Source organism: Micromys minutus (genome assembly GCF_963924665.1).
Source record: "Micromys minutus genome assembly, chromosome: 1".
Taxonomy (NCBI): Eukaryota; Metazoa; Chordata; class Mammalia; order Rodentia; family Muridae; genus Micromys; species Micromys minutus.
In genome coordinates this window covers 161,383,716-161,410,353 of record NC_137969.1, presented here as the reverse complement: position 1 = coordinate 161,410,353, position 26,638 = coordinate 161,383,716, and the positions used below count along the sequence as shown (strand labels likewise).

Genomic DNA, 26,638 nt, shown 5'->3' with positions numbered 1-26,638 from the left:
AGGACAAAATGTGGAAAATTTCTTACATTCATTTCCCATATTTGCTTTATTTGGTGCTTCTATAGTAAGTTTTGATTGTTATAAATTTATGGTATGTTTAAATGTCTGTTTTCATTATTTTCTTACTTCTAGATGCATGATAATACTAAATTAATATTTAATGATGCCCTTCTGCTGCCAATATGCATTATAAAATGTATTTGCTTTAATTCTTTTATAGAGGTCATTTACTTTCAAACTACAAAATTATTTCATATGGGCTATTTTAAAAATTTTGCCTGTTCATTCTCTATTTGATGTGTAGATTTGGAACTGAGAAAATTGTATACTGGTCATTATTGAGGTTTATGTACCATCTCATAAGAGGAAAAAAACTGAATTACAATCTCCCTGTTTAGCTTAGTTAAGGATTTGGTGTGTGTGTGTGTGTGTGTGTGTGTGTGTGTGTGTGTGTGTGTGTGTGTGTGTGTATGTGTGTGAATGTACAGGTGTGTGAGGGCGAGTTCTCACATAGAGGAGAGATAACTCCAGCTCTCATTCCTGGGGGCTATTCAGTTTAATTTTTAAAATCGGTCTTTCACTGGTCTATCAGGCTAGGTTGGCTACCCAGTCATCACCCAGTCATCACCAAACCTCTGCCTGCCCAGAGCTGGGATTAGAAACATGTTCCTCTCAGCATGTTTTTTTTTTTTTTTTTTTTTTTTTTTTTTTTTTTTTTTTAACTTTTAAATTTCAGGTTCTGGGTCTGGGGGTTGAACTCAAGCCTTCATGTTTAGGTAGCAGTCCTCTTACATACTGAGCTATCTCCCCATTCCTAACAAGCTGCCAGTGGTTTCTTAGAAAAAAAGGCTCCCACACAGTATTTTGAGGCAAGGTTATCACTCCCCAGCCCTAAAATGTTGCTGGTGACCTCTTGGAAATGGACAGCCCACAGTACTTTGAGGTAGGGCTTATGACCCTAACAGACCCCCTTGCCTCATTTTGGGCTACGCAGAGAATAGACCAGGAACTGTGTGACTTCTGGAAGAGGTGGTCACATGTCCCTCACAGTCTCATTCACAGCCACTGTTACCTGGGTTTTGGGAATGGTTAGTGGGGGGTCTATGGGAAATCATTTCCATACTCATCCAAGTTGTAGATTTCTTATACATAGAATGGTTTATGACTGATCTTACCTGGCCCCTGGTCTTGTCTTGGGGTATGTTTTCCACAAATTATTTGAAGTTTCTGACATGTGAATGTCACCTTCTTTTAAGGCTAATATGGAAGTTGTTCAGTCATTTCCATTTCAAAGAAGCTTTATTCATATTTGGTCATTTTAAGGTCTTGGAGTCTACATAATTCTCTGAGGTATTCTAATCCATCTGCTTACCTGCCTATCTACCTACCATCAATCAAAACGCATTGCTGAAATAACCTCCCATGCTAATCTGTTTCTCATCTAACATTTATAGCCACTCCGCTAGTATTTGAAGAAAAGTACTTTTTTAAGTGTAAAGACTTCTGATGTCACTGTCTTTGTACCACACCTATTTACCAATCAATGAATGCATTTATTGTAAATGAGAATCTACTCTAAGTAACTCCACCGTTCTTACCCCTGGTGGCAGTGGTGGAAGGGAGGGGCATACATAGGGTTTGGATTCTGGAATAGCAAGGTATGAAAATGGGTTTGAAGCAGTAAGGGGGAAACAGAGTATTTGGCTTTGGTAGTTGGAGTATGTGTTCCCTGATAGATGGCATTTGAAAGTCTTTGTGTTGTTCGTAAAATGTCAGGCATAGGAGAAAGTTCAGAAGAAAAGGACATGAGCAAAGAGAGTTATAGGAAAGACACATGGAGTTCAATGCTGGTGTTTTCATATGGGCTTTTCAGAATCCTTACTTTAAGATAGACTGTCTTAGAAAACTCCTTATTCATAACTCCTTATACATTCATATAGACCTTCATAAATACTGAATAAATGTAGTTAGTTACTTGTGTGCTGATGTGTCTATGTGTCTTCTGTCTTCTCTTTGAGGGCAGCTGTGAAAATAATTCAAGAGGTAATGTGTCTTACGTTCTCCTGTCTTCCTAATTGAAAACAATTACTTTTCTAAGAAGGTGTTTAGGGCAACGGAAATGTCCAGAGGAAGATCAAGACCAACCTCAAAAAGTCTGGAAGTTCTTGCATGGAGATGCATGGAGAATTTTTTAAGGAATCCTTGTGGTTTTAGAGTTAGTGTGGAAACCAGAATTTCAAACAACATGAAAAAAACTTCCCAACTCTCAACCCTTGCTCATCGACAGAGAAGCTTCAAGAATGGCTCAAAATGAAGAATTCCGAAAACAAAGCACTTATAAAATACATGCTATGAGATGTAAGTCATCATTTTATGTGTGCTCCAGTCCTATCACTGCATGTAGAGAAATCACCAATGCTGAAGATTCTGCTGCTGCCTCTTCTTCCTCATCTTTATTTTCCTCTTCATAACCATCACCACCACTACCACCACCATCACCACCATCATCACCATCACCACCACCACCACCATCACTACCACCACCACCACCATCATCACCACCACCACCACCACCACCACCACCACCATTACCACCACCACCATCACCACCACCACCATCACCATCACCACCATCACCACAACCACCAGCATTATCACCACCACCACCTTCACCATCACCACCATCACCACAACCACCAGCATCATCACCACCACCACCTTCACCATCACCATCATCACCACCATCAACACCACCACCATCAACACCACCACCATCATCACCACCACCACCACCACCACCACCACCACCACCACCATAACTACCACCATCATCACCACCACCACCACTGTCACCACCACCATCACCACCACCTTCACCATCACCACCATCACCACCATCACCTCCACCACCACCATCATCACCACCATCATCACCACTACCACCATCAACACCACCACCACCATCACCACCACCTTCACCATCCTCATTATCATTACTTTCAAGCAAGTTAAAGGGCCATGAGGTTTGTTAAGGCAGCAGATACCATGTCAAGTCTGTAGAAAGCACTAATCGCTCATGAGATTAAAGTCTCCCTTGACATTTTTTTACACTCCTGCAGATTCTTCAAAGTAAATCAGAGCCACTCCCTGTGCCACCAGCACTGGGAGCTGGGTGATCGATCGGCAGGAGCTCTGGCTTTCTGCAACCATTCTGAGGACAGTGGCTGCAGTTATCACACTCAGTGAGATAAAGGGCTTCCCACCCCCAGCAAACCTATAATTACCCAATGGGAAAAAGGCATCATACATTAAGTGCCACAAAAGAGATATCGGCATCCACTTAATTTATCCAGGCCACCAACCTATTGTGCTTAGTAAAATAGTTCCAAACTTTATGCAAGATAAAACGTTATGGCAACCAGCCGTCTTTTAACTTGAAAATTAGTAAATTAGCACTTCCAGAAGAGCGGTGGCTGTGTCTTAGATATAAGAGCAGCCAGATGGCTATTTTTATTCTTTAATATTAAACATTGCAGATATAGAAGCACCTTTTCTATTGAAAACAGTTTAATATATCTATTTATTTATTTGTGTGTATGTAAACAGGGTCACGGGGTGGGGGGCATGCCATGGCATTGTTGTGGAGGTCAGAGCACATCTTAAATTTTTCATTCCTCCAGTGGATCGTGGGGATCAAACTTATATCATTAGGCCTGGTGGCAAGTGCCTTTAACCTCTGAACCATCTCACTGGCCTGGATATGCATTGTGTGTCTACCTATTTTTTATGTGCACACACACACACACACACATATGCACACACACATATATGCACACATATATAAACTCAACATTTATAGTTATATCTATAAAGCCAAATACTTTAAAATGTTTAATGTTCTTGCTTTCATGGCTTCATCTAGAACTGGTTCTCTCTTTATCATTTGGGAGATGATTTTTTTTCCTGCATAACTTGCTCCAAATTTTCTCAGAGACACAATAACGAAATCCACTGATAACTTTGAAGCTGAAATCAGCCATACATTTTGTCCAGTAAATGTACAGGAACGTGTCTGCATATGTTTGTAATGCTCTTATACACATATACACATACACACATGAATCTGCTTTATACGGTCATGAGGATTTCCAGTATTTTAAATGATGTGAATGCTATAAGAGCAAACAGGGTAGTAGTATGTACTAGAATGTGGGATGAGTTTAGACTGAGAAAAAAACCAGAACCTTCATCCCTTTACCTGACTCCTTTGGAAAGTGAGGGATTTTACTTTTATTTTCTGTCCACCTGTTCCCTTACACAAACTTCCTTCTAGCAAGTGAAATTTATTATCTGCATGAACGAACTACCCTTGTCTCAAATATCATGATCTCCAAAGAGCCTTGTTCTTATAGCCTTTCCCTTGGCAACTCAAAATTGATTCATTCTACAGACATTTTGGCATGTCTGCCGGATGCAAATCACTCCATAAATATTTATGCAAGACCTGTGTTTGAAACACAAATGAATAATATCATTCTTGACCTCAAGGAGTTTCTTTCTGATAGGGGAGATGAGAAAATTATAGTTATCTGCAATAAAAGGTGAGTTCTGCATTAATATCCATTTAATATTTAAGGAGCAAGATGGGAGAGGATTTAGTGTTACAAATATATTTTAAATTTAACTTATATCAACAAAAGGTTGTTTTTTTCCCCTTTCTTTTTATTCTTGCAGTCCCTGGGCATGAAGGTGAATTTCTTCTAGAAAGAAACACTGTCACTTTGCCATTGAGAGACAAAGCAATTACATGAAGAGGTTGTATTTTTCCATCTGCTTTGCCTTATAAGATACTACCTTGTTCTTTCTACTTAAATAATGGAAGCAAACAAAGAGAAACACCTGCTTATTTTACCTCTAAAACACACACACACACACACACACAGAGAGAGAGAGAGAGAGAGAGAGAGAGAGAGAGAGAGAGAGAGAGAGAGACAGACAGACAGACAGACAGACAGAGACAGATAGACAGACACACACACACACAGAGTCTTTTTCTGTCTTCCTCCCTCCTTCCTTCTCCCTTTCTCTTGCCTTTTTTTCTGGTCATTTACATCAGGGTTATTTATTTCCACTTTAGTTTGAAGTGGACACGTGAGGATGAGCAATCCATGTACACACATCATTAAAATTATCCTTTAGTTTGTAACTGATGGGCTGGCACAGTTCATCTCTCCATATTTGGAAGCCACAATGGTGTGAGTGGAATCATACTCCCCATGGCCTACCTTTTATTTTAGGGGAGGAGAAGGGTCCAGTTGTTTTCATAGAGATTAATCTACAGATGTTATCCAAGGAGTTGTAATTGTATGCCACAATTCTTCAGTGCTGAAGGATATGAAAACTTCACATTTGCAAGTAGGTTGTTATTAGCAAAGAAAGAGTGCTGTTGCATGGTGTGTGTGTGTGTGTGTGTGTGTGTGTGTGTGTGTGTGTGTGTATGTGTTATGTGTGTCTGTAAAAATTTTAGTAGATGTTCTTTGAGTGTTTTATTATTATGTACTCTGAAGCTTGTCAAAACATTATCTGCTTTGCAGCTTGCTTCACATAAAGATACAGAACCAACTAGCTGATTTAATGTATTATTAAACAGATTCAGGCTCTCTCGAGATACAGTGTTGACTTTACCCCTGTTTGTGATTCTGACCCCTGAGTGTTTAGGTGCTTGAGTACAGTGCCAGGCCACGGAACTTTTGCGAGGGTGTAAATATGAGGTTATTTACTGTGTATCAACTGTGGTTTGCTTTATAACAGTCTAAATTTGTTCTTCGAACAACATCTCCACAACAAATCAAAGCATGAAGAAATAAGAGCTGAAAATAACATTGGCCCAACTTGTTGAAATCTTAGCGCTATGCAGATAGGAAAAACGGGTGTATTGGTTACTTTTCTTGTTGCTATGACCAAATGCCTGGCAAGAAGTAGCTTGAAGAAAGGAGGGTTTATTTTCACTCATAGTTCCAGGGGAACAAACAAACCTTCATGGTTGGAAAAGGCTAGGTAGCAGGGAACTGGAAGGTCCTGGTCACATCACATCTACATTCTTCAATTAGTGAGCTGAATGCTGATGTCTATGATAACATTCAACCTAGGACCCTCACCTATGGATGGCTGCTGCTCTCCCCATATTGGTTGACTGAATCTAGAGAATTCTTCACATCTAAATCCTGTGGTGTATTTCCATCACAATCCTAAACCCTATCAAAATGATAATCCAGATTGGCTATCACAAGTACTTGCCACAAGTGATAAAGGAAAAGTTAATGGACAAATTGGTTCATGTTGCTCCACCTTAAGACCACCTTTAAATTCTTTCATACAAGGTACCTCTCTCATGCTCATGGGAATTCAGCAGGATACACAGTGTCATGAGGACTCAAGTTGTCACCTAGGATGAACTAAATGCTTTTGGATTACTAAGATATGTTTGCTTTGTTCTAGAACAGCATATTTTAAAAAGTATATGCTATTCATCTTTGACTTTGATGTTATTTAGTCTTTGAGCACTTTTTTTCAATATCAGTTATTTACTTACTACTTAATTTTTTTTTAAGACAGGATCTTGACTTGTTGATCTGTCTACCCTGGAACTCATTACGCAGATCAGCAGGATGCTCATGAACTTCGACTTTCTGCCTCAGCCTCCTGAGTGTTTTGATTATACGCTTAAAGAACTATGAACGGGCTGGTAAGTCTCAGTTTTGAGTTTGTTTCTTGCACTGATGGCTCAGGACTGTATCAACACTTGCAATGAGACACTTGTAATTGGTGCCACTTTTCCTCTTAGACATTCAGTAAAGACCTTCTGTTCAGAGAACAAGGAATCAGAGTGGTGACTTCTGTCCCACCTCCTCCACACAGCCTGTTTATGATCTTTTGGATCTTACAATGTGTATTGAGAAATAAACATAATATAACATAAATAATCATGAGATTGTTGAAGGGAAGCACCAGGCCACAAAACAAAGACAGACAGACAGACATACACACACACACACACACACACACACACACACACACTTTCCATGAAGTAAATTATGTAATATTAAGACATAACATCTATAAGGATTACTAAATCTATTAATCCATTTCTAAGTTTAAAAAATTGGTAAGCAGATTTGAATTTGAAAGAACAGTAGTCTATGCAATTAGGCATAGTCATGAAATTTCCAGCAGGTATTGAAATTTGGAGGGAGCGGTTTCTAGTAACATGAGTCATTGACACAACCTGCTCTAGCTCTTCTGCAGCTAAGCATCTCAGAGTCATTCTTGGTCAGGAAACTGTTCCCTTTACTACAGCCTTCGGATGTTTAGATTATTTCAAATCCCTGGTAAGACATAATTTGTGACAGCACAGTTTGGGCACCGCCCTTTGATTACCCAGGCATGTCTCCACTTACAAACTTCTGTCCCAACAGAGTTGTTGATTGGACTACCTTAGTATCTTTTATTTCCATAGCAACACATTGATTCTCTGATATTTTAATACATTTGTTAAATTTTGAGGCTTGTATCCAATTTTGCAATTTGCCTCCTCCCTTTGATAATCTGCCACGAATCTCTAGTTTTCAATAGGTGAGAGCAGCTATTTGAAGTGTCTTTGTATGATTTTGCTTAAGAAGTGTCTTTTGAAAAATAGATTTGGGGGCTGAAGAAATTGCTCAGCAGTGAGGAGCTCTTACTGCTCCTCCTGGGCAGCAGCTTTGGTTGCCAGTGTCCGCAGAGAAACAGTCAAATGTCTGTAGCTCCAGATCCAGAGCATCTGCCATCTCATCTGACCTCCCCAAGGACTGTATGCATGGTACACAGACATATGTACTTAAGCACACATGCATCCATATGCATACATACAAAAATACTAAGAATAAATGTATCTGAATCTTTCTGTTGTCCTATTTAAAGACACTCCTGTTTTAAAGGATATAAGCTTCTTATAATTGTGGCTGCAATGAACACAGTAGGCTCATTTCTCAGATTCTTGTGGAAGGCAGTACAAGGTTATAAAAAGTCAGCTCATATTAAACATCTCACCATTGATTTTTTTTTTTTTTTTGATTCATGGAGGTTTTATGATTCCTATCAAAATTAAAGCTCTGCCTCTCTCGCCCAAACATTTGTTTTCTCCCCCTTTTTGTTTAGTTTTCTTTATTGAGTCTGTGAGCTGAATTGGGCAAAATAGAAAGGTGCTCACACAAGAAGCCTTTCAAAATGAATGTTGCCAGCACTGGCTCTGTCATCCAGCATAGAGATATCAACATGTGCAGCTTGTCTCAGAGTACATTTGGTTCATACGTGATAGCTCCTTCTGCAGGAAAAGAAAGCATTTTGTAAGCTTCATCCTGTTAGAGTGTGTCTAGAAGAAGTCATGTTATGTCTTGAGAAAGGAAAATAATTCTACCCTCTTCCTGGCTTAACAATGTGTCTGCTTTCATAGTTTTCCTGACTGCTTTTAGTAAATTGCAGAATAAATAATAAAAAATCTGAGTTTATTGTTTAGATGATTGAGAGACATTTCTTGGTATGGCTTTATGAATAACAGTAAAAATAATCATACGTGCTACCCAACATGAGAAACAAAACTAACTATTCTATACCTTCCTAACCCTTTGTGTGCACACCCTGGTTGCAATACCCATTCCATTAAGGGAATTGAACTCCCAATTTTAGTAATTACTCGTTTTTATGTGTAGGTTTGTCACATTGATTCTGATATGAACATGTTCTTCAGTTTCTGTATAGATGACTCATATGTGTGTGTTTCTTTTCCTGATATTGCTTAATCAATTCCCCACCATTGATCATTGTGTCTTCTGTTTTTCTTCATCAGTTTGCCTGAAGGATTATCAATTTGATCAATCTTTTCAGACAATCAGCTTTTACTGGCTTTCATATACTTCCCTGACTTTTTTTTTTTTTTTTTTAAACTGGCTTTGAGTCTTATCGATTTCTGCAATGGTCCTTAGTATCTGTTTTACTTTGCTCGTTTTTGTGTTTCTTTTCCTGTCATTTGTCTTTAAGGCAGAGAGTCAGAGAAGTGATGACACCTCTCGCTTAGGTTTCCTTTCAGCTCATCTGTATCCCCCACCCATTACCTATATCCCACACACTTCGCTACAGCTTGCTTGTATCACAAATATTTTCTATTTTTCCTTGACATTTGCTATTTGATACCTGAATTATACTGGAAGCCATTTTAACTTCCATTGGCTGCAAGAGTACTGTTAATTGATTATTAGCTTAGTTCCTTTGTGATTATCTGGTGACTAATCAAACACATTTTGAGGACTTCAACCTTTTAAAATGTATTGGGATTTATTTTATAGCCTCGGATGTGACTTTACTTGGCCAGGGTTTACACACATTTAAATTATGTTCTACTACTGTTGGTAGTGTGTCCCATTGTCATCCACAGTTGGTGGCTTTGAGTTTTATAAACCTTATGTTGCCCCATGGTTATCATATTTCCCACAGTTATGTCTTGTGAGAAAACAGCTGAACTTTATAGCCATAATAGTGGATATCTCCTTTTATGCTGTTCCCTCTTTCTTATATGTTTTACGGCTCTGTTCTAAGACAAAACAAATTATAGCCATGCTGTCTTCTGTAAGCCTGTTCTAATCCTTGCTTTAAATTTTATTCTTTACCATGGAAGTGGCCCTTGCTATCTTTCTAGTAACATTTCATGTTATCTTTTACAATCCATTTGCTTTTAATTTGTGTTGTTAAAATTAAAGTTTATGGTGGATAAAATATGGTTTAAACTTATTGGTTAATTCAATACCACAGCCTCTGTCATTTAATTTGTTTATTTAATTCATCTATGCTGCATGCCCTCTTTAAACAGTAGGATTTAAAATTTGTCTTTCTACTGACTGCCTCGGTTTTGCTTCTTTGACCTTGCTCTTTTTTTTTTTAAAAAAACACATCTTCTATCAACTTTTAGATTGAGTGTTCAGTATGAGTCTAAATTAGCTCAATTATTGTCAACACTATATCTCCATGTTTCCACAGTAAGTTGTTTGACACTGTTTTTTTTTTTTTTACCTCATTGTAAACACTATTGCTATATTTAGATTTCACCTAATGTTTTATAAGAAAGAACTGCTTGAATTTTGATATTTTTCCATGTTATATATTTTTTTCAGTTGAGAAAAGATATTAATGTTATGAATTTTTAGAGCTGAGTTCTATCAATGATGTACATATCTTTTTATAACTTATGTACAGCCATCATTTTATTTTTGAGGTTTTGACCATATCCTTATATGAAAATTTAGTAATTTAAATAACTTCATAGTATACATATGAGTAAACCATCGTTTGTATATTAATTAATCTACTGGGCAACTAGTTATATTTTTGCTTATAATTAATGCTATGATGAATATTTTCTGTATCTCTTCTTATACTCATCATTACTTTTTGGTTAGACATATACACAGTAGGCAGCTTTATTTTATAAATGTCAACTAGAGCATTATAATATTGGTTGATTATTATTCAAGTATCACTATTCCAAACATATGTTATTACCCTGAATATTTATAACCATAACAAGAAAATGTTACAGTAAGTGATGTTAAACCCCCAATAAACTAAGGGGAGAAATTAAAAAATCTATAATTGTAACAAGAGATTCTAGTACCTCAGTATCAGTGGATACAATGCATAAACAGAACTTGTGTTACAAAAATAAAATTAAGGAACAAGTGTGAAAACTATCTTGGTATCACTGTAGGTCATTAAGGACACAGGCACATTCATCAAAAGACAATATTCTGGCCCACTGTGATAAACAGTCATCATCGTGTGTTTATCTTTTATTACCACCCAAGAATTAAAATAGCAACAAATACTGTGAAGACACCTACAAAATCCCCAGTGTTTAAAACATTTATCCATATACCTCCCTGAACACTTCATGGGTTAGCTAAGAAGTTACATGGAATATTGAAATTTTATTCTTTGAAACAAAAAGTGTAAAAGCTGAGGGAGGTAGCTAATGGGGTTTTCAAAGGGTAATCGATAGCATTGAATGTTTACACTGGAGTTTGGGCCTCAGAGCAATGATTTAAGCTTTGACTTCAAGAATAAATGCAAAATGGGAAAATGTAAACCAAAGCTAAAAGTTAGGAAATGATCTGATGCAGAAGTAGGTGATGTGGGAATCTGAAAACAAAACAAAACAAACAAAACCCAAACTCAAAATATTTAAAGGAAATTGATGAAAATAGAATAATTTCTGTCTTTGGAGAGAGAGCAATTGAAAAAGGGAGGGGGTGAGTTGATTGAGAACACAGACTGGAGCCCAGAGCTATTATTTTCCATTTCTATCAAGAATCAAAGAAGAAATCCAGATCTCTTGGAAAGGATAATAAGAACTATACAATAATAAGAACTGTACAATAAAAATTTTTGTGATTCTTTAACAATTTAGGAAACATGATCAAGTTTGTTGAAAAACAGAAACTGCAAGAAATGCCCTCAAGAAGAATTAGATCACCTGAAGAGATTATCCATCAGATGCAACAAAGTCAGAACTCAGAACCTGTCAATGGCCAGAAATTCCATACCCTGTTTCACTGGGTAGGTCGCAGATGGCAGAACAAACCAACAACACTGAGGAACTCTTCCACTGAAAGAAGTGAGAGGAACCCTCCCCCTTTGCTTTTCCAGGGCTAGCATCAGCTCCAGGCTAAATCTAGACAGCAGTACTTATGAGATAATAACACTGGAGACCAGCATTTCTGTGTACATGGCCTGAAATTATTCTTAAAGTGTGTGCTGTCATTTTAGACACTGTCTGCTGTCATTCTCACAAAATATGTACTGTCATCCCAGCAAAGATTTGGGGATGTAAATTTGAATGAGAGTTTTTAGCATCCCACATGTTAAATTTGTTTTGTTCTAAATTTAAAGCCTGCCTCAGATTTTGACATTTGGACTTTCAATTAAAGTCAGACCTTTTGTTGAGTTTGAGTTGATTAACCTTTTGCAGTTGATAACTTCCCTTTCAATAGTGCCAGGAGATCCTCTGAGGGAAGAATCTAGTGAATACTTACAGTCATAATATTACAGTGTACCAGCCATTAATTTTTATATTTTAAATCAGATTAAAGTATTAACTATCAAGGAAAATTAAGCTTGCTTTAAATGTTTTATTTATTTTTCAACCAAAGAACTAATGGGTGAAGTTACTTGGCATTGAGAGTAGATGATTTTGGGATTAAAAGTCATTTATCTGAAAAAAGCAAGGTGTCTGCTTGCGCTGGAGTTTCTGAATAGAGTTCAGTGTCTGATTCTACCATTGCCTTTGCCAATTCAGAGTTCAGTGCCTGATTCTACCATTGCCTTTGCCAGGTCATGCAAATATGTTCTGGTTTTAGACCTGGCATTAAAGTTTATAGTGAAAATATGCTTCAGTTCCGCAGTTAAAACCATCTTAGCAATAACACCAAACAGGAAGATGGCTTAGGGAATTCCTGGGAAAATCTCAATGCTAAGTCTGGAAGAGACCTAGTTAACTGGGTTGCACTGGGTTGTACCTGTAAATTTCAAAGAGTACACACACACACACTCACACACACACACATACACACACACACACACACACACACACACACACAGACACACAGATACACACACACACACATTCTCTTGTTCTCTTTCTCCCTCGCTCCTCTCTCTCCACGCCCTCTCCTCCCTCCTTCCTTGCCTCTCTCTCTCTCTTCCCACCTTCCTATGTCTTCCTTGCCTTTCTGGTTTTTGATACTTGCAATGATTAATCTTTTCTGTGGGAAGCAAAAACAAACTCTTATTTAAACAATTGAACACACAGCTCTGCCTTCAAGCTTTTCAAATGCTATTAAAAAGACACCTTCATTTTGCTGGTGATACAACTTTCAGTAACTAAAACAAATATCTGGGAAACACTGGGATTTGCACTGTAGACTGCCTTGAACCAACAGTTGTCCATAAATGATTGGTATCACCACATCTTGTATCTTCTTGGGTATAAGAAATATGAGCTATACTCATTTTTGAAAGGTTCTTGGTTCTGATTTTTCTTTTCTGAAAGGAACACAACACCAACCAAATGTTTAGCAATTGGAAAATGTAAAGATGTTGAAATGATGAAGTTGAGAGTAGAAAGATAGTTACTAGAGGCTGGGGAGGTCAGGGAGGACAAAAAGGTGAAGAAAGGCCACCTAGGGTGTTAAGTTAAAATTAGAAGCAAAAGGCTTTGGTGTAGTGGTTTAAAGGGTGACTAAAAACAACAATTATGAAATATGTAGCTCAGAACTAGAAGAAAAGATGGGTGGTTGAAGAGATTGATGTGCTTAGCCCGATTTAAACATACACTGTATGTTGAGACATTACATAGTGTCTTGTTACTGTGTGTAGGAGGAATAGTGGCAGCCTCTTCTATGTAAACCCTGGGTCCCACATAGCCACAAAGGTATCCCCCGCAGGAGGACCTAATTGAAGATTGCCTGGGAGACAAATGTAGACAATGCCACCCAGTTGGGAACTGCTGTTTAGAAGGAATGCTTTCTTGGGGCCTTAGAAGAGATGTTCTTGGGACCAACAGGGTAGAGATGGAGGGTTTAAAGGAGCTTACAGCAGTGTTCAGATGAACTTGCTTCAGTGTATTTTGCCAGCTCCTTGAGTATGTGTCATTGATTTGGTGCTGCCTCACCTCCATCCTCCAAGGGCAGGTAGGGTTGGTTGGTGATTAGTTCAGGGCACAAGCAATAACTGTGTGCAATTTTATGCATATATATATTAAAAATGAAACCATTTAAAGCAACACATATAGAAGACACCAACAATACCTTCATTTTTTTACCATGTTCTATGACCCTGGATAATATACTGCAAGTTGAATTACCTATAAATAGCAGGTTTAGCCTAGAATCTCACTAAACATAATACCAATATTTCATCTTCTATGAAAACCTGAAATTTTGGGTAGACTTTCTAGTGTTAAGAGTCTTCTAATAGGCAGCTGCAGTCAGGTCTTTGTAAATTTAAGACAAGCCTAGTCTACAAAGTGAGTTTTAGGATAGCCAGGGCTACATGGAGAAACTATTTCTTGAAAAACAAAACAAAACAAAAAAAAAAACAAAAACAAAACAAAACAAAACAAAAAAACTCCTTACAGCAGGAACATGGACTGTCTATGACTCTATTGCTTGCTTTTAGATCCCCTTCCCTTTACTGAGCTTGCTTAATCTACCTTCAATAGAAGAAAACTGCAACTTGGAATGCCCATGTTGGTTGATATCCAGGGAAGGCCTTCCCTTCTCTGAGAAGAAAGGGAGGGGAATGGGAAGAGGTAAAGTGAGAGGGAGAGACTGGCAGGAGAGGAGGGCAGGGAAGGTGCAATTGGGGTGTAAAGTAAGTAAATAAATTAATTAATAAAAAGAAAGGAAAAGCAAAACAAAAGAAAACACATACACACAAGTCTTCTTGTTCAAGGGTAGATGGATGAGTGGGCTGAACTCAGCCCTAATGAACTGATGAGGTAGGTGTTGACTCTTCTCTCTACCTTCATCTCTAGAATGACCTGAAAGTTGAGTTGCAAAACAATCTTAAGAGTCAAAAAGTTAGGTCCTTCACACAGGTATCATAATCATGAGTCTTGGTCTGTAACCTGAAGTTCTTCAAATAGTATGATCTCTAAGTTTTATAGCAAATGAAATAACACAAATGTAAATCTTCATGATACACTACATCCATTCACCTATCCAGAATGAATAGAAACTAGAGTTATTACTACTGGAGAACCATGAGAAGCTTTAGACTTTAGACTCTGGCACATACTAACTTTTTCATGTACATTGCAAAGTTTCTCCTTTGTGGTCTTGTTTTTCACCATATAACCTTTGCACACAAACTATATAATTGGAAAAAGAAAAGAAAATATAGCTATGCCTGAGATCACTGTTTATTTGATCTTCATGCAGTTTTTATCATCTAAATGATATTTTCTATAAAACAAGCAGTCCTATTGGTAGGATTACCTGAAGTGCACTTCTGCACTTTTCTGTTTTTTTTTATTTTTTATTTTTTACAGATTCTCCATTGCCATTCCCATGATGGTCTTGGCTTTCATTCACTCTATGGTCTAAAGAGGACATGTCATACTTCCTTAATGTGTGCTGCCCCACTACCTTTAAGAGATGGTGTAGACTATATTCAAGATACATGATGATATTTATCTTCAATGAGTTTAAAAACCATCTGTGCCTTTCTTCAAGAACAGCAGTTACAAAAGAAATTTCAAAATTCGGAGCGCAGCAGTGTGTAATCTTATTTTAAGGTTAATGGAATCTTAGGATAAAAATATGGTTTGGCATTAGAAGGACTTAAGAGGCATTGAGAAAAAAAAGATCAGTATACAAATAATTCTAGAAACAAATATGAGTGATTTTTCTTTGCATTGTTGGTGAGGGAGGTTAAATAAAGCATTCTACTCTTCTGGTGGATTAGATGTAGTGGTAGGTGTGATGAATGATTGTTTGGAATGCATTGGATGAAGGAGAGTATGATCATCATTTAAAAGTATCTGGGGTGGGACTTTGCATTCTACACAAGTTAAGAGGGAGTGATTATAGATCTTTGGAGCAAAGAATGAATTGATCACAATATATTCTTTTATTACTGTGGAGTTCCTAAATATTTTTATTTTAATGTGTAGGTGTGTTTTGTCTGGATGTATGTCTGCACATGGTGTGCATGTCAGATATTTGCACAATCCAGAAAAGAACATCAGGTTTCCTCGAACAGGAGTTATAAACAGTTGTGAGCTGCCATGTAGGTCCTGGGAATCGAGCTCAGGTCCTCTGAAAGAGCAGCAAGTGCTCTTCAATACTGAGCTATAGCTCTAGCCTCTATTGGTGAGATTTTGCAAACACTTATTCCTCATGTGTTTTGTTTTTATTATCAAAGCAAGTCAGTTCAATTGTGAAGTTTAAGCAAAAGAAACATTTAAGTCATCTTGCCTGCTTTTAATTCATATCTGAGGCTGGGTTATTTTCTCAAAAATATGTATGCTTGTACTGCAAATGTATATTCATAACACAACACATATATAATTTATGCAAAGTTGGATTAAAAAATCTTTCTTCTATATTTTGCTGGAGTCTCTGTGACTAGACCCAACAGTGAAGACAGGACAGACAGTGACATGTCAGCAAGGATTAGTTAATGTGACAAAAATTTTCCTAAAATGTTTGAGTAGATAATAAAGACATACCAGGGAAGGTGTTCCTCTGCTTTAAACTATTGACTCATATAGATAATGGGAGGAAGAAAAAAATCAGGTATGCATCGCAGAAATAAATGAAATAAGTAGATGAGGAAAATATTTAAATAATGAGGCCTTGTAGAGAAAGACCAATAAAGGAAAATGTTGACATTTTTGTAACCTGTAGAGGACAGTGAAAAATAAAACTAAAACCATCCAATAGTGGTCTGATTAAATGAGACAGAGGAGAACAGACTCTGAACCAAATTGTGCAGCAGCAGACAAGAGCACAGGTGGAGAACTTTATTTAAATTTAAAACATCAAAAAATGAAACAAAACAAAAACCCTTTGAGCTTCCTCAAAATTCTGTAGCTGTACCAGATCTTTAACAATTCTTGGTAACTTTGTAATTGGTATAAATTTGTGAGTCTGAGGTTTCATCTTAGACACAAGCTAGTGAATTAGCCTGTTACTATTTCCTGGACCCTAGTTGAAAACAATGGGATTTTTCAGTATGCTGGATAGTTTATATCAACCTGGCACAAACTAAACAGAGTCACTGGAGAGGAGGGATCCCCAATGAAGAAGATGCTTCCATAAGAGTGGGATTTAGGCAAACCTTTATGGTAGCAGTAATTTGTGTTCCCAGACACCTTCCAGAGCCCTCTGGATTTGAGAATGAAAGACACACACACACACACACACACACACACACACCAGTTAATTTTAAATGCCTGGCATAACACCCACTAATTTTATATTTATCCTTGTTGTCCTGGCTCCGTCTGGGCAGCTCCCTAGTCTTTGCTGCCTGAGATGCTTCTGAGCAGTTTCTCTGGGGACCCACATTTTTTCTCACCTACATTTCAGATGATTTTTGTTCTCTAAGCTCTAAATCTGATCTGTGTCCATCCAAGTCGTGTGATTCCTTTTCTTCCTTTCTCACAGTTTCTAGCCCACACAAATCTCAAGGTCCTGCCTCAGTTGAGGCTGCCCCACTATTGGCTGTTGGCTCCTTATTGAGGATCAAAAACCAACTGGGGACAATGACCTTTAAAGTTTGGACATGAAGATTCCAGATTTTGGGGATCAGATTAATTCAAAGCATTAAAACCAATCTCCAACATTGTAAGGCATTTTAAAATTAATGTTTGATGAGAGAGGGCTCAGCCCATTGTAGGTGGAGCCATCCCTGGGCTGGTGATCCTGAGTTCTATAAGAAAGCAGGTTGAACAAGTGATATGGAACAAGCAGCACTCCCCCATGGCCTCTGCATCAGCTCCTGTCACCAGGTTCTTGCCCTATTTGAGTTCCTGTCCTGACTGTGATGGACTATAAATATGGAAGTATAAGCCAAATATATCTTTTCTTCCCAAACTTGCTTTTGGTTATAGTGTTTTCTCACAATAATAGTAGCCTTGCCCTAGATCTAGGATGCTGTGCTGCCCCACCCCAATATCTTTCCCATCTTAAATACTGAACCATCTTTCTAGCTGGGTTTCAAATGCAAGCATAAGTGTGTCCAAGTGGATGTGTGATATTACTGAATTTTCAGTTTGTCTCTTCCGCTTTACAGAAAGCAAGCTGAACACAAACACACATGGGTGAGTTCCTTGCTCTCTGTTGTTGACTGTGGCAATAAGCAGTTACTTCTAGTTCCCTTGGACTTGCCTTACTACAGTACTGGAACTGTGAATTGAATAGATATATCCACCTGCCTGTAAGCTGCTTTCATGAGATTACATTACCACTACCACAGGAAATAACCAAGTTGTCCTATCAGAGCTCCTGCTCACATTAGTGACACACCTCCTTATACTTGCTTTAGGTCTCACAGAAGTAGAATTTTGTACTGACATGACTTTACACATATATTATTAGAGTGGGGCAGCAAGGGATGTTGGGCATGCCTGTGTCTTGTCTGCTCATGGATGTGTTTTATTGTCTCTTTGCTTTTCATCTTCCAAATACAAGTTCAAAGACAACTATAGAGGTTGTGTTCTGATGTTAGAAGGAGAATGCTAGACCTAGCCTGCACATTGTCCTCCTGAATGTGTGACTCTGAATCTCTACGGAGGATGTGTATAGATAAGGCAGGGTGAGCTTGGAGAATCCATTACTTTTATAGTAGACAGTACGTAGGTATTATCTTTGTCTTAGAAGGAGGTATAACCTCATGTTTAAAGGCTACTTTCTGGAAATACAACTCCAAGGAATGGACATAGAATTATCCAGTTAGGATTCCTGGTGCCAGGGTAAATGTTGAGCATGAGAGGTGTGCTGGATGATTTTATGTCAACTTGACATGATCTAAAGTAATTTGACAGGAGGAAACCTTAATTAAGAAAATGCCTCCATGAGATTGGGCTGTAGGCAAGCATGTAGGTCACAGCATTTTCTTTATGGGGGGGGGGGTCTAGACTATTGTGGATGGTGGCATCACCAGGTTTATGGTCCTGGGTTCTATAAGAAAATGGGCATGAACAGCAATCCAGCAAGCAGAAATCTTCCGGGCCTCTGCTGTATCAGCTCCTGCCTCCAGGTTCCTGCCCCATTTGAGTTCCTGTCCTGATTTCCTTCAGTGCTAAACAGTGATATGGAAGTGTGAACCAAACAATCATTTCCTCCCTAATTGCTTCAGTCACTGTGTTTCACCACGGCAATAGTAACTCTAACTAAGACAAGGGGAAAGAGTTGCATGCCCAGAAGGATGAAGCTAGCAACCCTTGGCCTCACCTGCTCATCTTCTTTGTGGCGGGTAAAGTTAAGTGTCCTACCTGTTGACTAGACTGTCTCACTTGCTGCTGTAACGGACACTTTAGGTAGGTGATGATAAGGGTCAGGTAGGTTTTGATTCATAGAAATGAAGATCCAGACACATGTGTCTCAGAGACTGTTTCTCAGCTTATTTGCAATTTTAGAGCAACCCTTTGGGGGTAGAACAATCCTTTTACAGGATACTCATAGCGGGTATCCCGCATATCAGATATTTACATTATAATTCATATAAATAGCAAAATTACTCTTATGAGGTAACAACAAGAATAATTTTTTAGTTATCCCTCCTCTCTATTCTCCTTTTCCTCCAATCCTCCCCTTTTCCTATTACCTGCTTCTACTAGTCCTTATTAGGTATGCCAATGTTTTAGGACCAGTAATCTCTTCAACATTCAGAAGAACTATCTCATCATGCTACAGACTGTAGGCTCACCTAAGACTCACCACCACATGCTTTATATATCTAAAGACTAAAGAGATTTGTGAACTCTGACCTGGAAAGAATGGCCCAAAGGTGGCTCTTGGAGAGTTGTATTTAATGAAGATAGGCATTTAAATGTGTGCCAGCCTGGTGTAGAATTTCCCTATGGATATTTGAGGAAAAGAAAATGGGAAAATTAATTCCAAATTGCTAAAGCAGAAAGGGTATTTTCAAAAAAATATCTTCGTGTTCAGTATAGCCAGGGACCAAGGGACCCCTGGGAACACGATCTTTCTTTCAAATTAGAAGGCATATCACTTGCATTATGCCTAAAATCATGCAGGGGAGATTATGTTCGAATCTGTCTGCATCTTGGCTCAGCTGTATCCTCTTTGATGCTGTTCTCCATCTGAGGAACCCTTCTTCTCTTGGGGCTCATTTATTTTGTTTTTGGGCTTGGTGAGGTTAGTTGCAGGTATGGAATCCATGGATTTATTGTTTAAATTAAATTTTGTAACGTATGTCTGTTGGTTCTCTTTTTCTACATTTCTGGGAATCCAACTAGATGCCTGTGCATGTGAGGTACCTGCTCTACCACCGAGCTGCCGCCCTGCCCTTTGTCTGTTATTTCTCCACATGTCATTTCCCATCACCATCACTCCTGCACAGACTCTGGGCTTTGGCAGTAGATCTACTGTCACTTGACCCTTTAGTGCCTGCCTCGGACTCCACTTCCAATTTCTTAAAGTAGAAAGTCGTTTGTTTAAACTGGAAAGTCATTTACCAACAATAACCATCTATGGTATTCTTACAGCGTCCTTTCTCATTCTGAGATGTTTTTATGTGCATTTGGTAAGTTGGTCAGTGGTCAGTGAAGTACATTTTATTTTCGGACATAATTTAAGTCTTCCATCTTAAATCAGAAGCTATGTTTTATAATTTTCTGCATGCTCTCATGTTGTATCCCTGAAAACTAGAATCCGCAGTTACTTTTAATGGCCCCTCTCACATGAAACTAAATTTAGAAGGCAGGAATAGACATGCTATTCAGTGGGTTTTAATACTAGAAAATATGGTTTGCTTTTCTCTAATTCAAAATACCTGATTTAAATCCATAAATATCCATGCCTTCCAAGTGATGGGATAAAATTAGACTAAGTTCCAGTAAACACCGTCCCTAAGCTGCAATATAAATAGGGTATCAATTATGTAGGAGTGGGAGTCACTAATATGTATATAGCGATTTCTCATTAGCACAGGCAACATCAGAGCTCTTTTTACATTAGATTAAAATAGTAATTTAGCTGCTTAGTAAATGATTAAACGCAAAGAGCAGTTATGTAATCCGTTGGCTAAGAATTGGTAAATGTTGCCAAGTACTAATGATTCATTTCTTTAATAACACAGGAAGTGCCAGGCCATAAGTTTCTGTTAAGGAGGTTCTGTCCCCACCAGATGCAGCTTTGCTACGGAGGGGCGCTGCTCCTCAGAACAGCACGCATGCGCGGGCCTCCAGCCCTATGTCCTCATGCTACCTCTTTGTACTCATGTAACTGTTAGCAAACTAGTCTATCTGCAAGGTCAGCGTGGCTTCTGTAGAAGCCCTAACTTTGTAGAATCTATCGCTGCAGTAAATAGTAATGCAGATCCCCAGTGTCTCCCTGTATTATTGTTGCATGCAGGTGGTTCTCTCTTGTGCTAAAATTAAGGTTTTCTTGATAAACTAGACCCTGTAAGTAGAGATTAGAAAAATAGAGAGGCATTGTCTTATTGTCGGGGTTTTGGGAGAACATTTGAGGCATCTGGTTAGGAATGGTTTTATTGGTCTTTAAGCTTCAGATTATTTCAGTGGGAAGAAGATAGAAAGTAAATATTCCGGAAGCAAATGCCCATTCAGTGCTTTTTACAGACAGTACGGAATCTGAGGATGACTTATTTTTGTGGTTTAAAATATCTTCTGACTAGAGAGCGCAGGGTTTCTTTAAATCATACTGAAATTATAAAAGGGCTTAATTATGTTTGCTCCCAATAGCTCTACCTTTCCTTTAACTCATGGGAAGTTAATGGGGCAAGGTTAGAGAATTTGTGTTCAGAATTTAGCAGACAGTAACAGAGATAATATGAAACCATGGCATAGCAGAATAACCATTCCAAATAGTCAATTAACATAGAACACCAACATCCAACAAGCCATGATAGCATCCTTGACAATGAGTCTGCAGGACGGTGAACTAAAAAGTACAGTAGTTTTAATCTTTATGATGGTAGTGGATGTTATGTTAGCAATGACCTTCCTGCTTTCCAGCAAGAAATGGTCCATAAATGGTGTGCTGGTTAAGGTATTATTTGTTTTTTGTTTTTTGTTTTTTTTTTTTTGTTGTTGTTGTTGTGGCTTTCTTTCAACTTAACACAATCTTTAAAGATGGGACCTCAGTTTTGAAGATGCCTCCATTAGACTTGCCTGTAGGCATGTGTGTTGGCTATTTTCTTGATTAACTATTGCTATGGGAAAGCTAGGCCTCTGTAGGTGGCACCACCTCTGAGCAGCTGGTCCTGAGTTGTGTGAAAAGCAAGCTGAACAAACTCCAAGGAGCAAGTGGTAAGCACTGTTCCTCCATGGCTTCTGCCTCAGCTCCCTCTTAAGTTCCTGCCCTGACTTCCTTCGATTATGAATTGTGATCAGCTCACGTGTGCTAAAGAAACCCTTTCCTCTCCATGCCTCCTTTTTCCCCATTAATTTATTCACTTTACGTCCGATCTCCACCACTGCCCCACTTTCCTCCAAGTTCCTCCCTCACACAGCCCCTCACCCATCCTTGCTCCCCTTCTGCTTTGAGAAGGAGGAGTCCTCCTTGGGTATCAACTCACACTGGCACATCAAGTCACTTCAGGACTGGGCATATTCCTTCCTGATAAGGCTAGCTAAGGCAGCCCAGTTCGGTGAAGAGGATCTACAGGCAGGCAACAGAGTCAGGGGTAGCCACTGCTCCAGTTGCTGGGGGACCACATAAAGACCAAGCTTCCTTACTTTCTATCATGTTATTTATTACTACAATAGAAGACAATCTTGGACACACAGTAACTCTACTGTGCACACTAATTGTATCTGCATGTTTGCAAGCAATAGGTGTTTAATTCATCCTTTAAATACAAATTCATTGTACAGCTAGGTAGCGTGGATGGGATGTTAAATAAGTAGACAGCATTCCCACTGTGGTGGAATTTATATTTGGGGAAGTCAGACAATAAACCGAGTAAGAAGACATTTTAATGTACTGGTAGATAATAATGTTATGAGGAAATATACAGTAGAAAACAAGGAAGAGGACAAAGCGTGTTGTGGGTGTCTTGTTGAGAGGGTTGTGTTTGATCAGTTACCTGAAGATGCTCCATAAATTATCTGAGGTGGTGGTCTAGAGGAGGAGCCTTTCTTTGGAAGGGACCAGCCAGGATAAAGGCTTTGCATGAGCTTCTGAATGGCCTCTTTTATTTGATTGACAGCTGGAGAGGATGATGGGGAGGGATATCAGTTATCATAGGGTTCATCTGAGCTTTCTGGGCCATTGTTGCTTGATGTGATATGGGAAGCTGCTGCAGAGCTCTGAGAGAGGACAGATATGACCCAGTATATTCTTAAAGGTTTAATGTAACTTCTGTATTGAGCATAGTATATAAGGGGCCTAGGAAGGAAACACGAAGAGTGTCCATCTATTAAATAGAGCTAAGTTAGTGGGCTGCTGAATTGTGTCCTTATATATGTTGCGCTGGGGAAAAGATTAGTGGTGAATACCCATTAAACTGCAGTGAGATTGGAAGGGTTGGTTTCCTCTAGGGGACTTGGAGTTCCTTTTGGCAGATAAGGAAGCATTCCTGGGCGATACAGAGGCATCCTTCCTCTTATTAGCAGTGACAGGAAAGCGAACTTGCTAGCTCCAGCCCACCTGGATGTTTTAGATCTATTTCTGGAAAGCAGGTTTTACGAGGTATGCAAGGAACTTCTTTTTATTGCAACTTAAAAGTTCCCTAATTGGGTTGAGTTCAGGTTCTGTGTCATGGTTCTGTTTTCTGGGGGAGTCTAATAAAGAAGGAAGCCATGGATTCTTAGGACCAATGCAGGACAGTAATTAGGCAGTCGGGTCCTGCCATTGGACAAAAGCCTTAAGCAGCTCAGGCAAACACCAAAAAGAAACCTGCCACATGCATACTGATGTAGACGCCTGGCAACATCTTAGAAAAAAGTGCTCACGTTTATTTTTCTGCAGTAATATTCTTTTCATGAACGGTTCCGCACTGTGGTGGCTGTGTCATTAGGCTGGTAATCTCAAGGTAGCTTTTTATTGCTTTTCCTATGGTTTCCTTTGTGTGTTTGGCTGGAGCTGAAAGCTGAACAACTTGTACAGATTCACCTACACTGTAGATTCGCCTCTGAAAAGGGAGTATGGTGGAAACCCAAATGCAGTAAGCACCTTTAAGTAGATGAGTGTTTGGTTCTAGTCGGTGGATGGCAGCTCATTTCTGTGTGTCCCACATTGTGCCAGGAACTGAATACGCTACCTGCCCCAGCTGAGCTGAGACCTCCTTGGAGAGATTATTACGCTGGCATGAGACACAGCTAGCTGATGCTTAGCTGTGAGATTCCTATTGTTAAGTCCAGCAGGAAGTGAGCAGGTGAGAGAAATAAGGGTCAGGGGGCAGCTGTCACACTGCTACATGATTAATACGGTCAGAACCATTGCCAGTAAAACCAGCTTTTCATGATGTAACATTAGGGAGGGTTTCACTTCCCTTTGAATAAAATAAGCTTTAATAATTGACAATTCTTTATAATTAGGTCATTGAAATGCTCAGGAACATGACTGGTTGAGCCATGAAGAGTTATCTGGCCATGACACTGAGAGCCTTGGTCAACCTCTAGGTGCTATGAATGGCTGGATCCGACGAGACTTTGCTCTAGCATGTTGACATATGTTTTAACAGTAAATTGTATAAAGCAAGAAACACTAAAACAGCAATTGAAAACAGTCATTATTTTATGACTCCTAATGGCACCCACTGATGAATAATACCTTCACGGAAACTTGCTTCATGCATTTCTACACATATTGTCTCCTGTTTCTCAATCCTGTAGATCATATATATCAGGGCAATGCCAGACTTGATAGCTTCCTTAATCACCCCACACCAAGAAGCATTGATTAGTCTCTTATTGAGCGGAACACTAGCTATTTTGGTAAACTCAAAATGTCAGTGTCTTATGTAATCCAGAAAAAAGTTCATTTCTTTCCTTTTTTTTTTTTTTTTCCAATTTGGCCTACTTAAAGGTCCAGTGCACATATTTTGTCTAGGTGACTCCCTTACATGCAATGATTAAGGTGCTAAGTTTGTTTCCACAGGAAACTGTGTAGTCCCTCAGGAATTTACAGTTTTCTTCATTTAGCCAATGGACAGTTAATGGATCAAAGACAATTCCTGTCTGGAACAGACATTCTTCTGTGCCTAGGAAGCACATATTATTGGTGAAGTTATATGATTTCTCATATGATTCTAATTTATGTGTGTGCTTATTTGTGTGTGGAGAACTGGACGTGTGTGTACATATGAAGGCCACAGGCCAACGTCTGATGTGAGTCTTAAATTCTCTGTACTGCCTTCCTTCTCCCTTTGGCAGCATCTCTCCTTGAACATAGAACTCACCAAGTGGCTAGAATTCCTAGTCTCAGGATCCTCCTGTCCATGTTTCCCCAGTGCTGGGAATACAGGCATGTGTCATGTAAATACACGTCTATATTTACAGGGTACTGGTAATACAAACTCAGGTAGGTCCTCATGCTTCTCAGTAAACACCTTATCCAGTAAGCCACATCCCTAACCCATTTTTGTGTAGATTCTTTTTCTATTTGAGGTTAATTTACTTGGCATGCATTTCAAGAAGTGAGAATATTTGGATACATTTTGTTTGAATTGTAAAATGAGGAAAATTTTGTTTACCTTAATAAAATCTATTGAAGTCATTATCGATATGTCTGCCAGGGCTCTGAACATATACCACATTCTATTCCTTAAATGAAAACAACACGCAATCTTCTTTATTCACTTAACATTGTGCTTTAATGTGATGGACACAAAAGTTATGCCATTGGTTTCAGCTATAACTTCTGACCTCAAAAGACCCTCCTACCCCATCCTTCCAAGTAGCTACAGTTATAGGCACAGTGCAGCCCACGAACGGCTACACCTGACGGATAGAGTTTTGAAACTACTTTAATTATAAGAACCCACTTTATTTTTAAACATTTATTTGCCACAATCTATATGAAAGTCAATCTCTGGTAAATAGATTGCTTATAAATTTGTACATTATCAACAATGTTGCAAGGAGGTCTATGGGATTTGCTTTTATCTCCCAATATATGGGTCAGTAAATGCCCAGAAATGCTGAATGAAAGGTCACGTGTCATTTACAGCGGGGGTATGTATTGTCAAGTTGCCCTCCAAACTGATTAGGTGCCATTTCTCTGCTTCCAACAGCTTGTGAGAAAATCTGCTTGATCTAGCAAAAATCCTGTTACAGCAAACTTTTTGATCTCCACCAAGATCATTTATTTTAAAAATCCTTATCTTAATTGAAATTAATCACTTTGCAGTTGGACGTCTTTTTAAGTATTCATTGGCTTGGATGCCCCATGTCTTCAAATTTGTATGTTGAAATCCAATTCCCACAGTGGTGGCATTGGAAGGTGGAGCTGGAGCTGATGTGGTTATGCATAGTGAGGAGATTCACACCTACCAGAGAGGCCTCTGAGAGCCACTGTCCCTGGCTGCCTTCCATATGCAGAAACAGGAGAGTCAAATCCTGTGAACAGGGCAGGCGTCTGCCATTATAGTCTCTGGACTCAGCGCAAAGAATGGTGTGGTGAATATGTTTGGCCCAGGGTGTGGCACTATTAGGAGGAAGTGTCACTGTGGGTATGGGCTTTAATACCCCTGTCTAGCTGCCTAGAAGACAGTCTTCTGTTTGCCTTCTGAACAAGATGTAGAACTCTCAGCTCCCCCTGCACCATGCCTGCCTGGATGCTGCCATGTTTCTGCCTTGATGATAATGGACTAAGCCTCTGAACCTGTCAGCCAG

At 38.9% G+C, this 26,638-nt stretch overlaps 1 protein-coding gene across 1 annotated transcript in view; it reads left to right on the top strand.

Moving 5' to 3' along the window:
- The window catches only part of TDRD15 (tudor domain containing 15), a gene marked incomplete at both ends in the record, with an annotated part of 94,221 nt that overhangs the window by 42,854 nt on the left and 24,729 nt on the right, over nt 1–26,638 (top strand). The window contains one exon of the mRNA XM_080911679.1: nt 11,495–11,643. Coding sequence (XP_080767805.1) covers nt 11,495–11,643 — 149 coding nt within the window. The remainder of the gene's footprint in view (nt 1–11,494; nt 11,644–26,638) is intronic.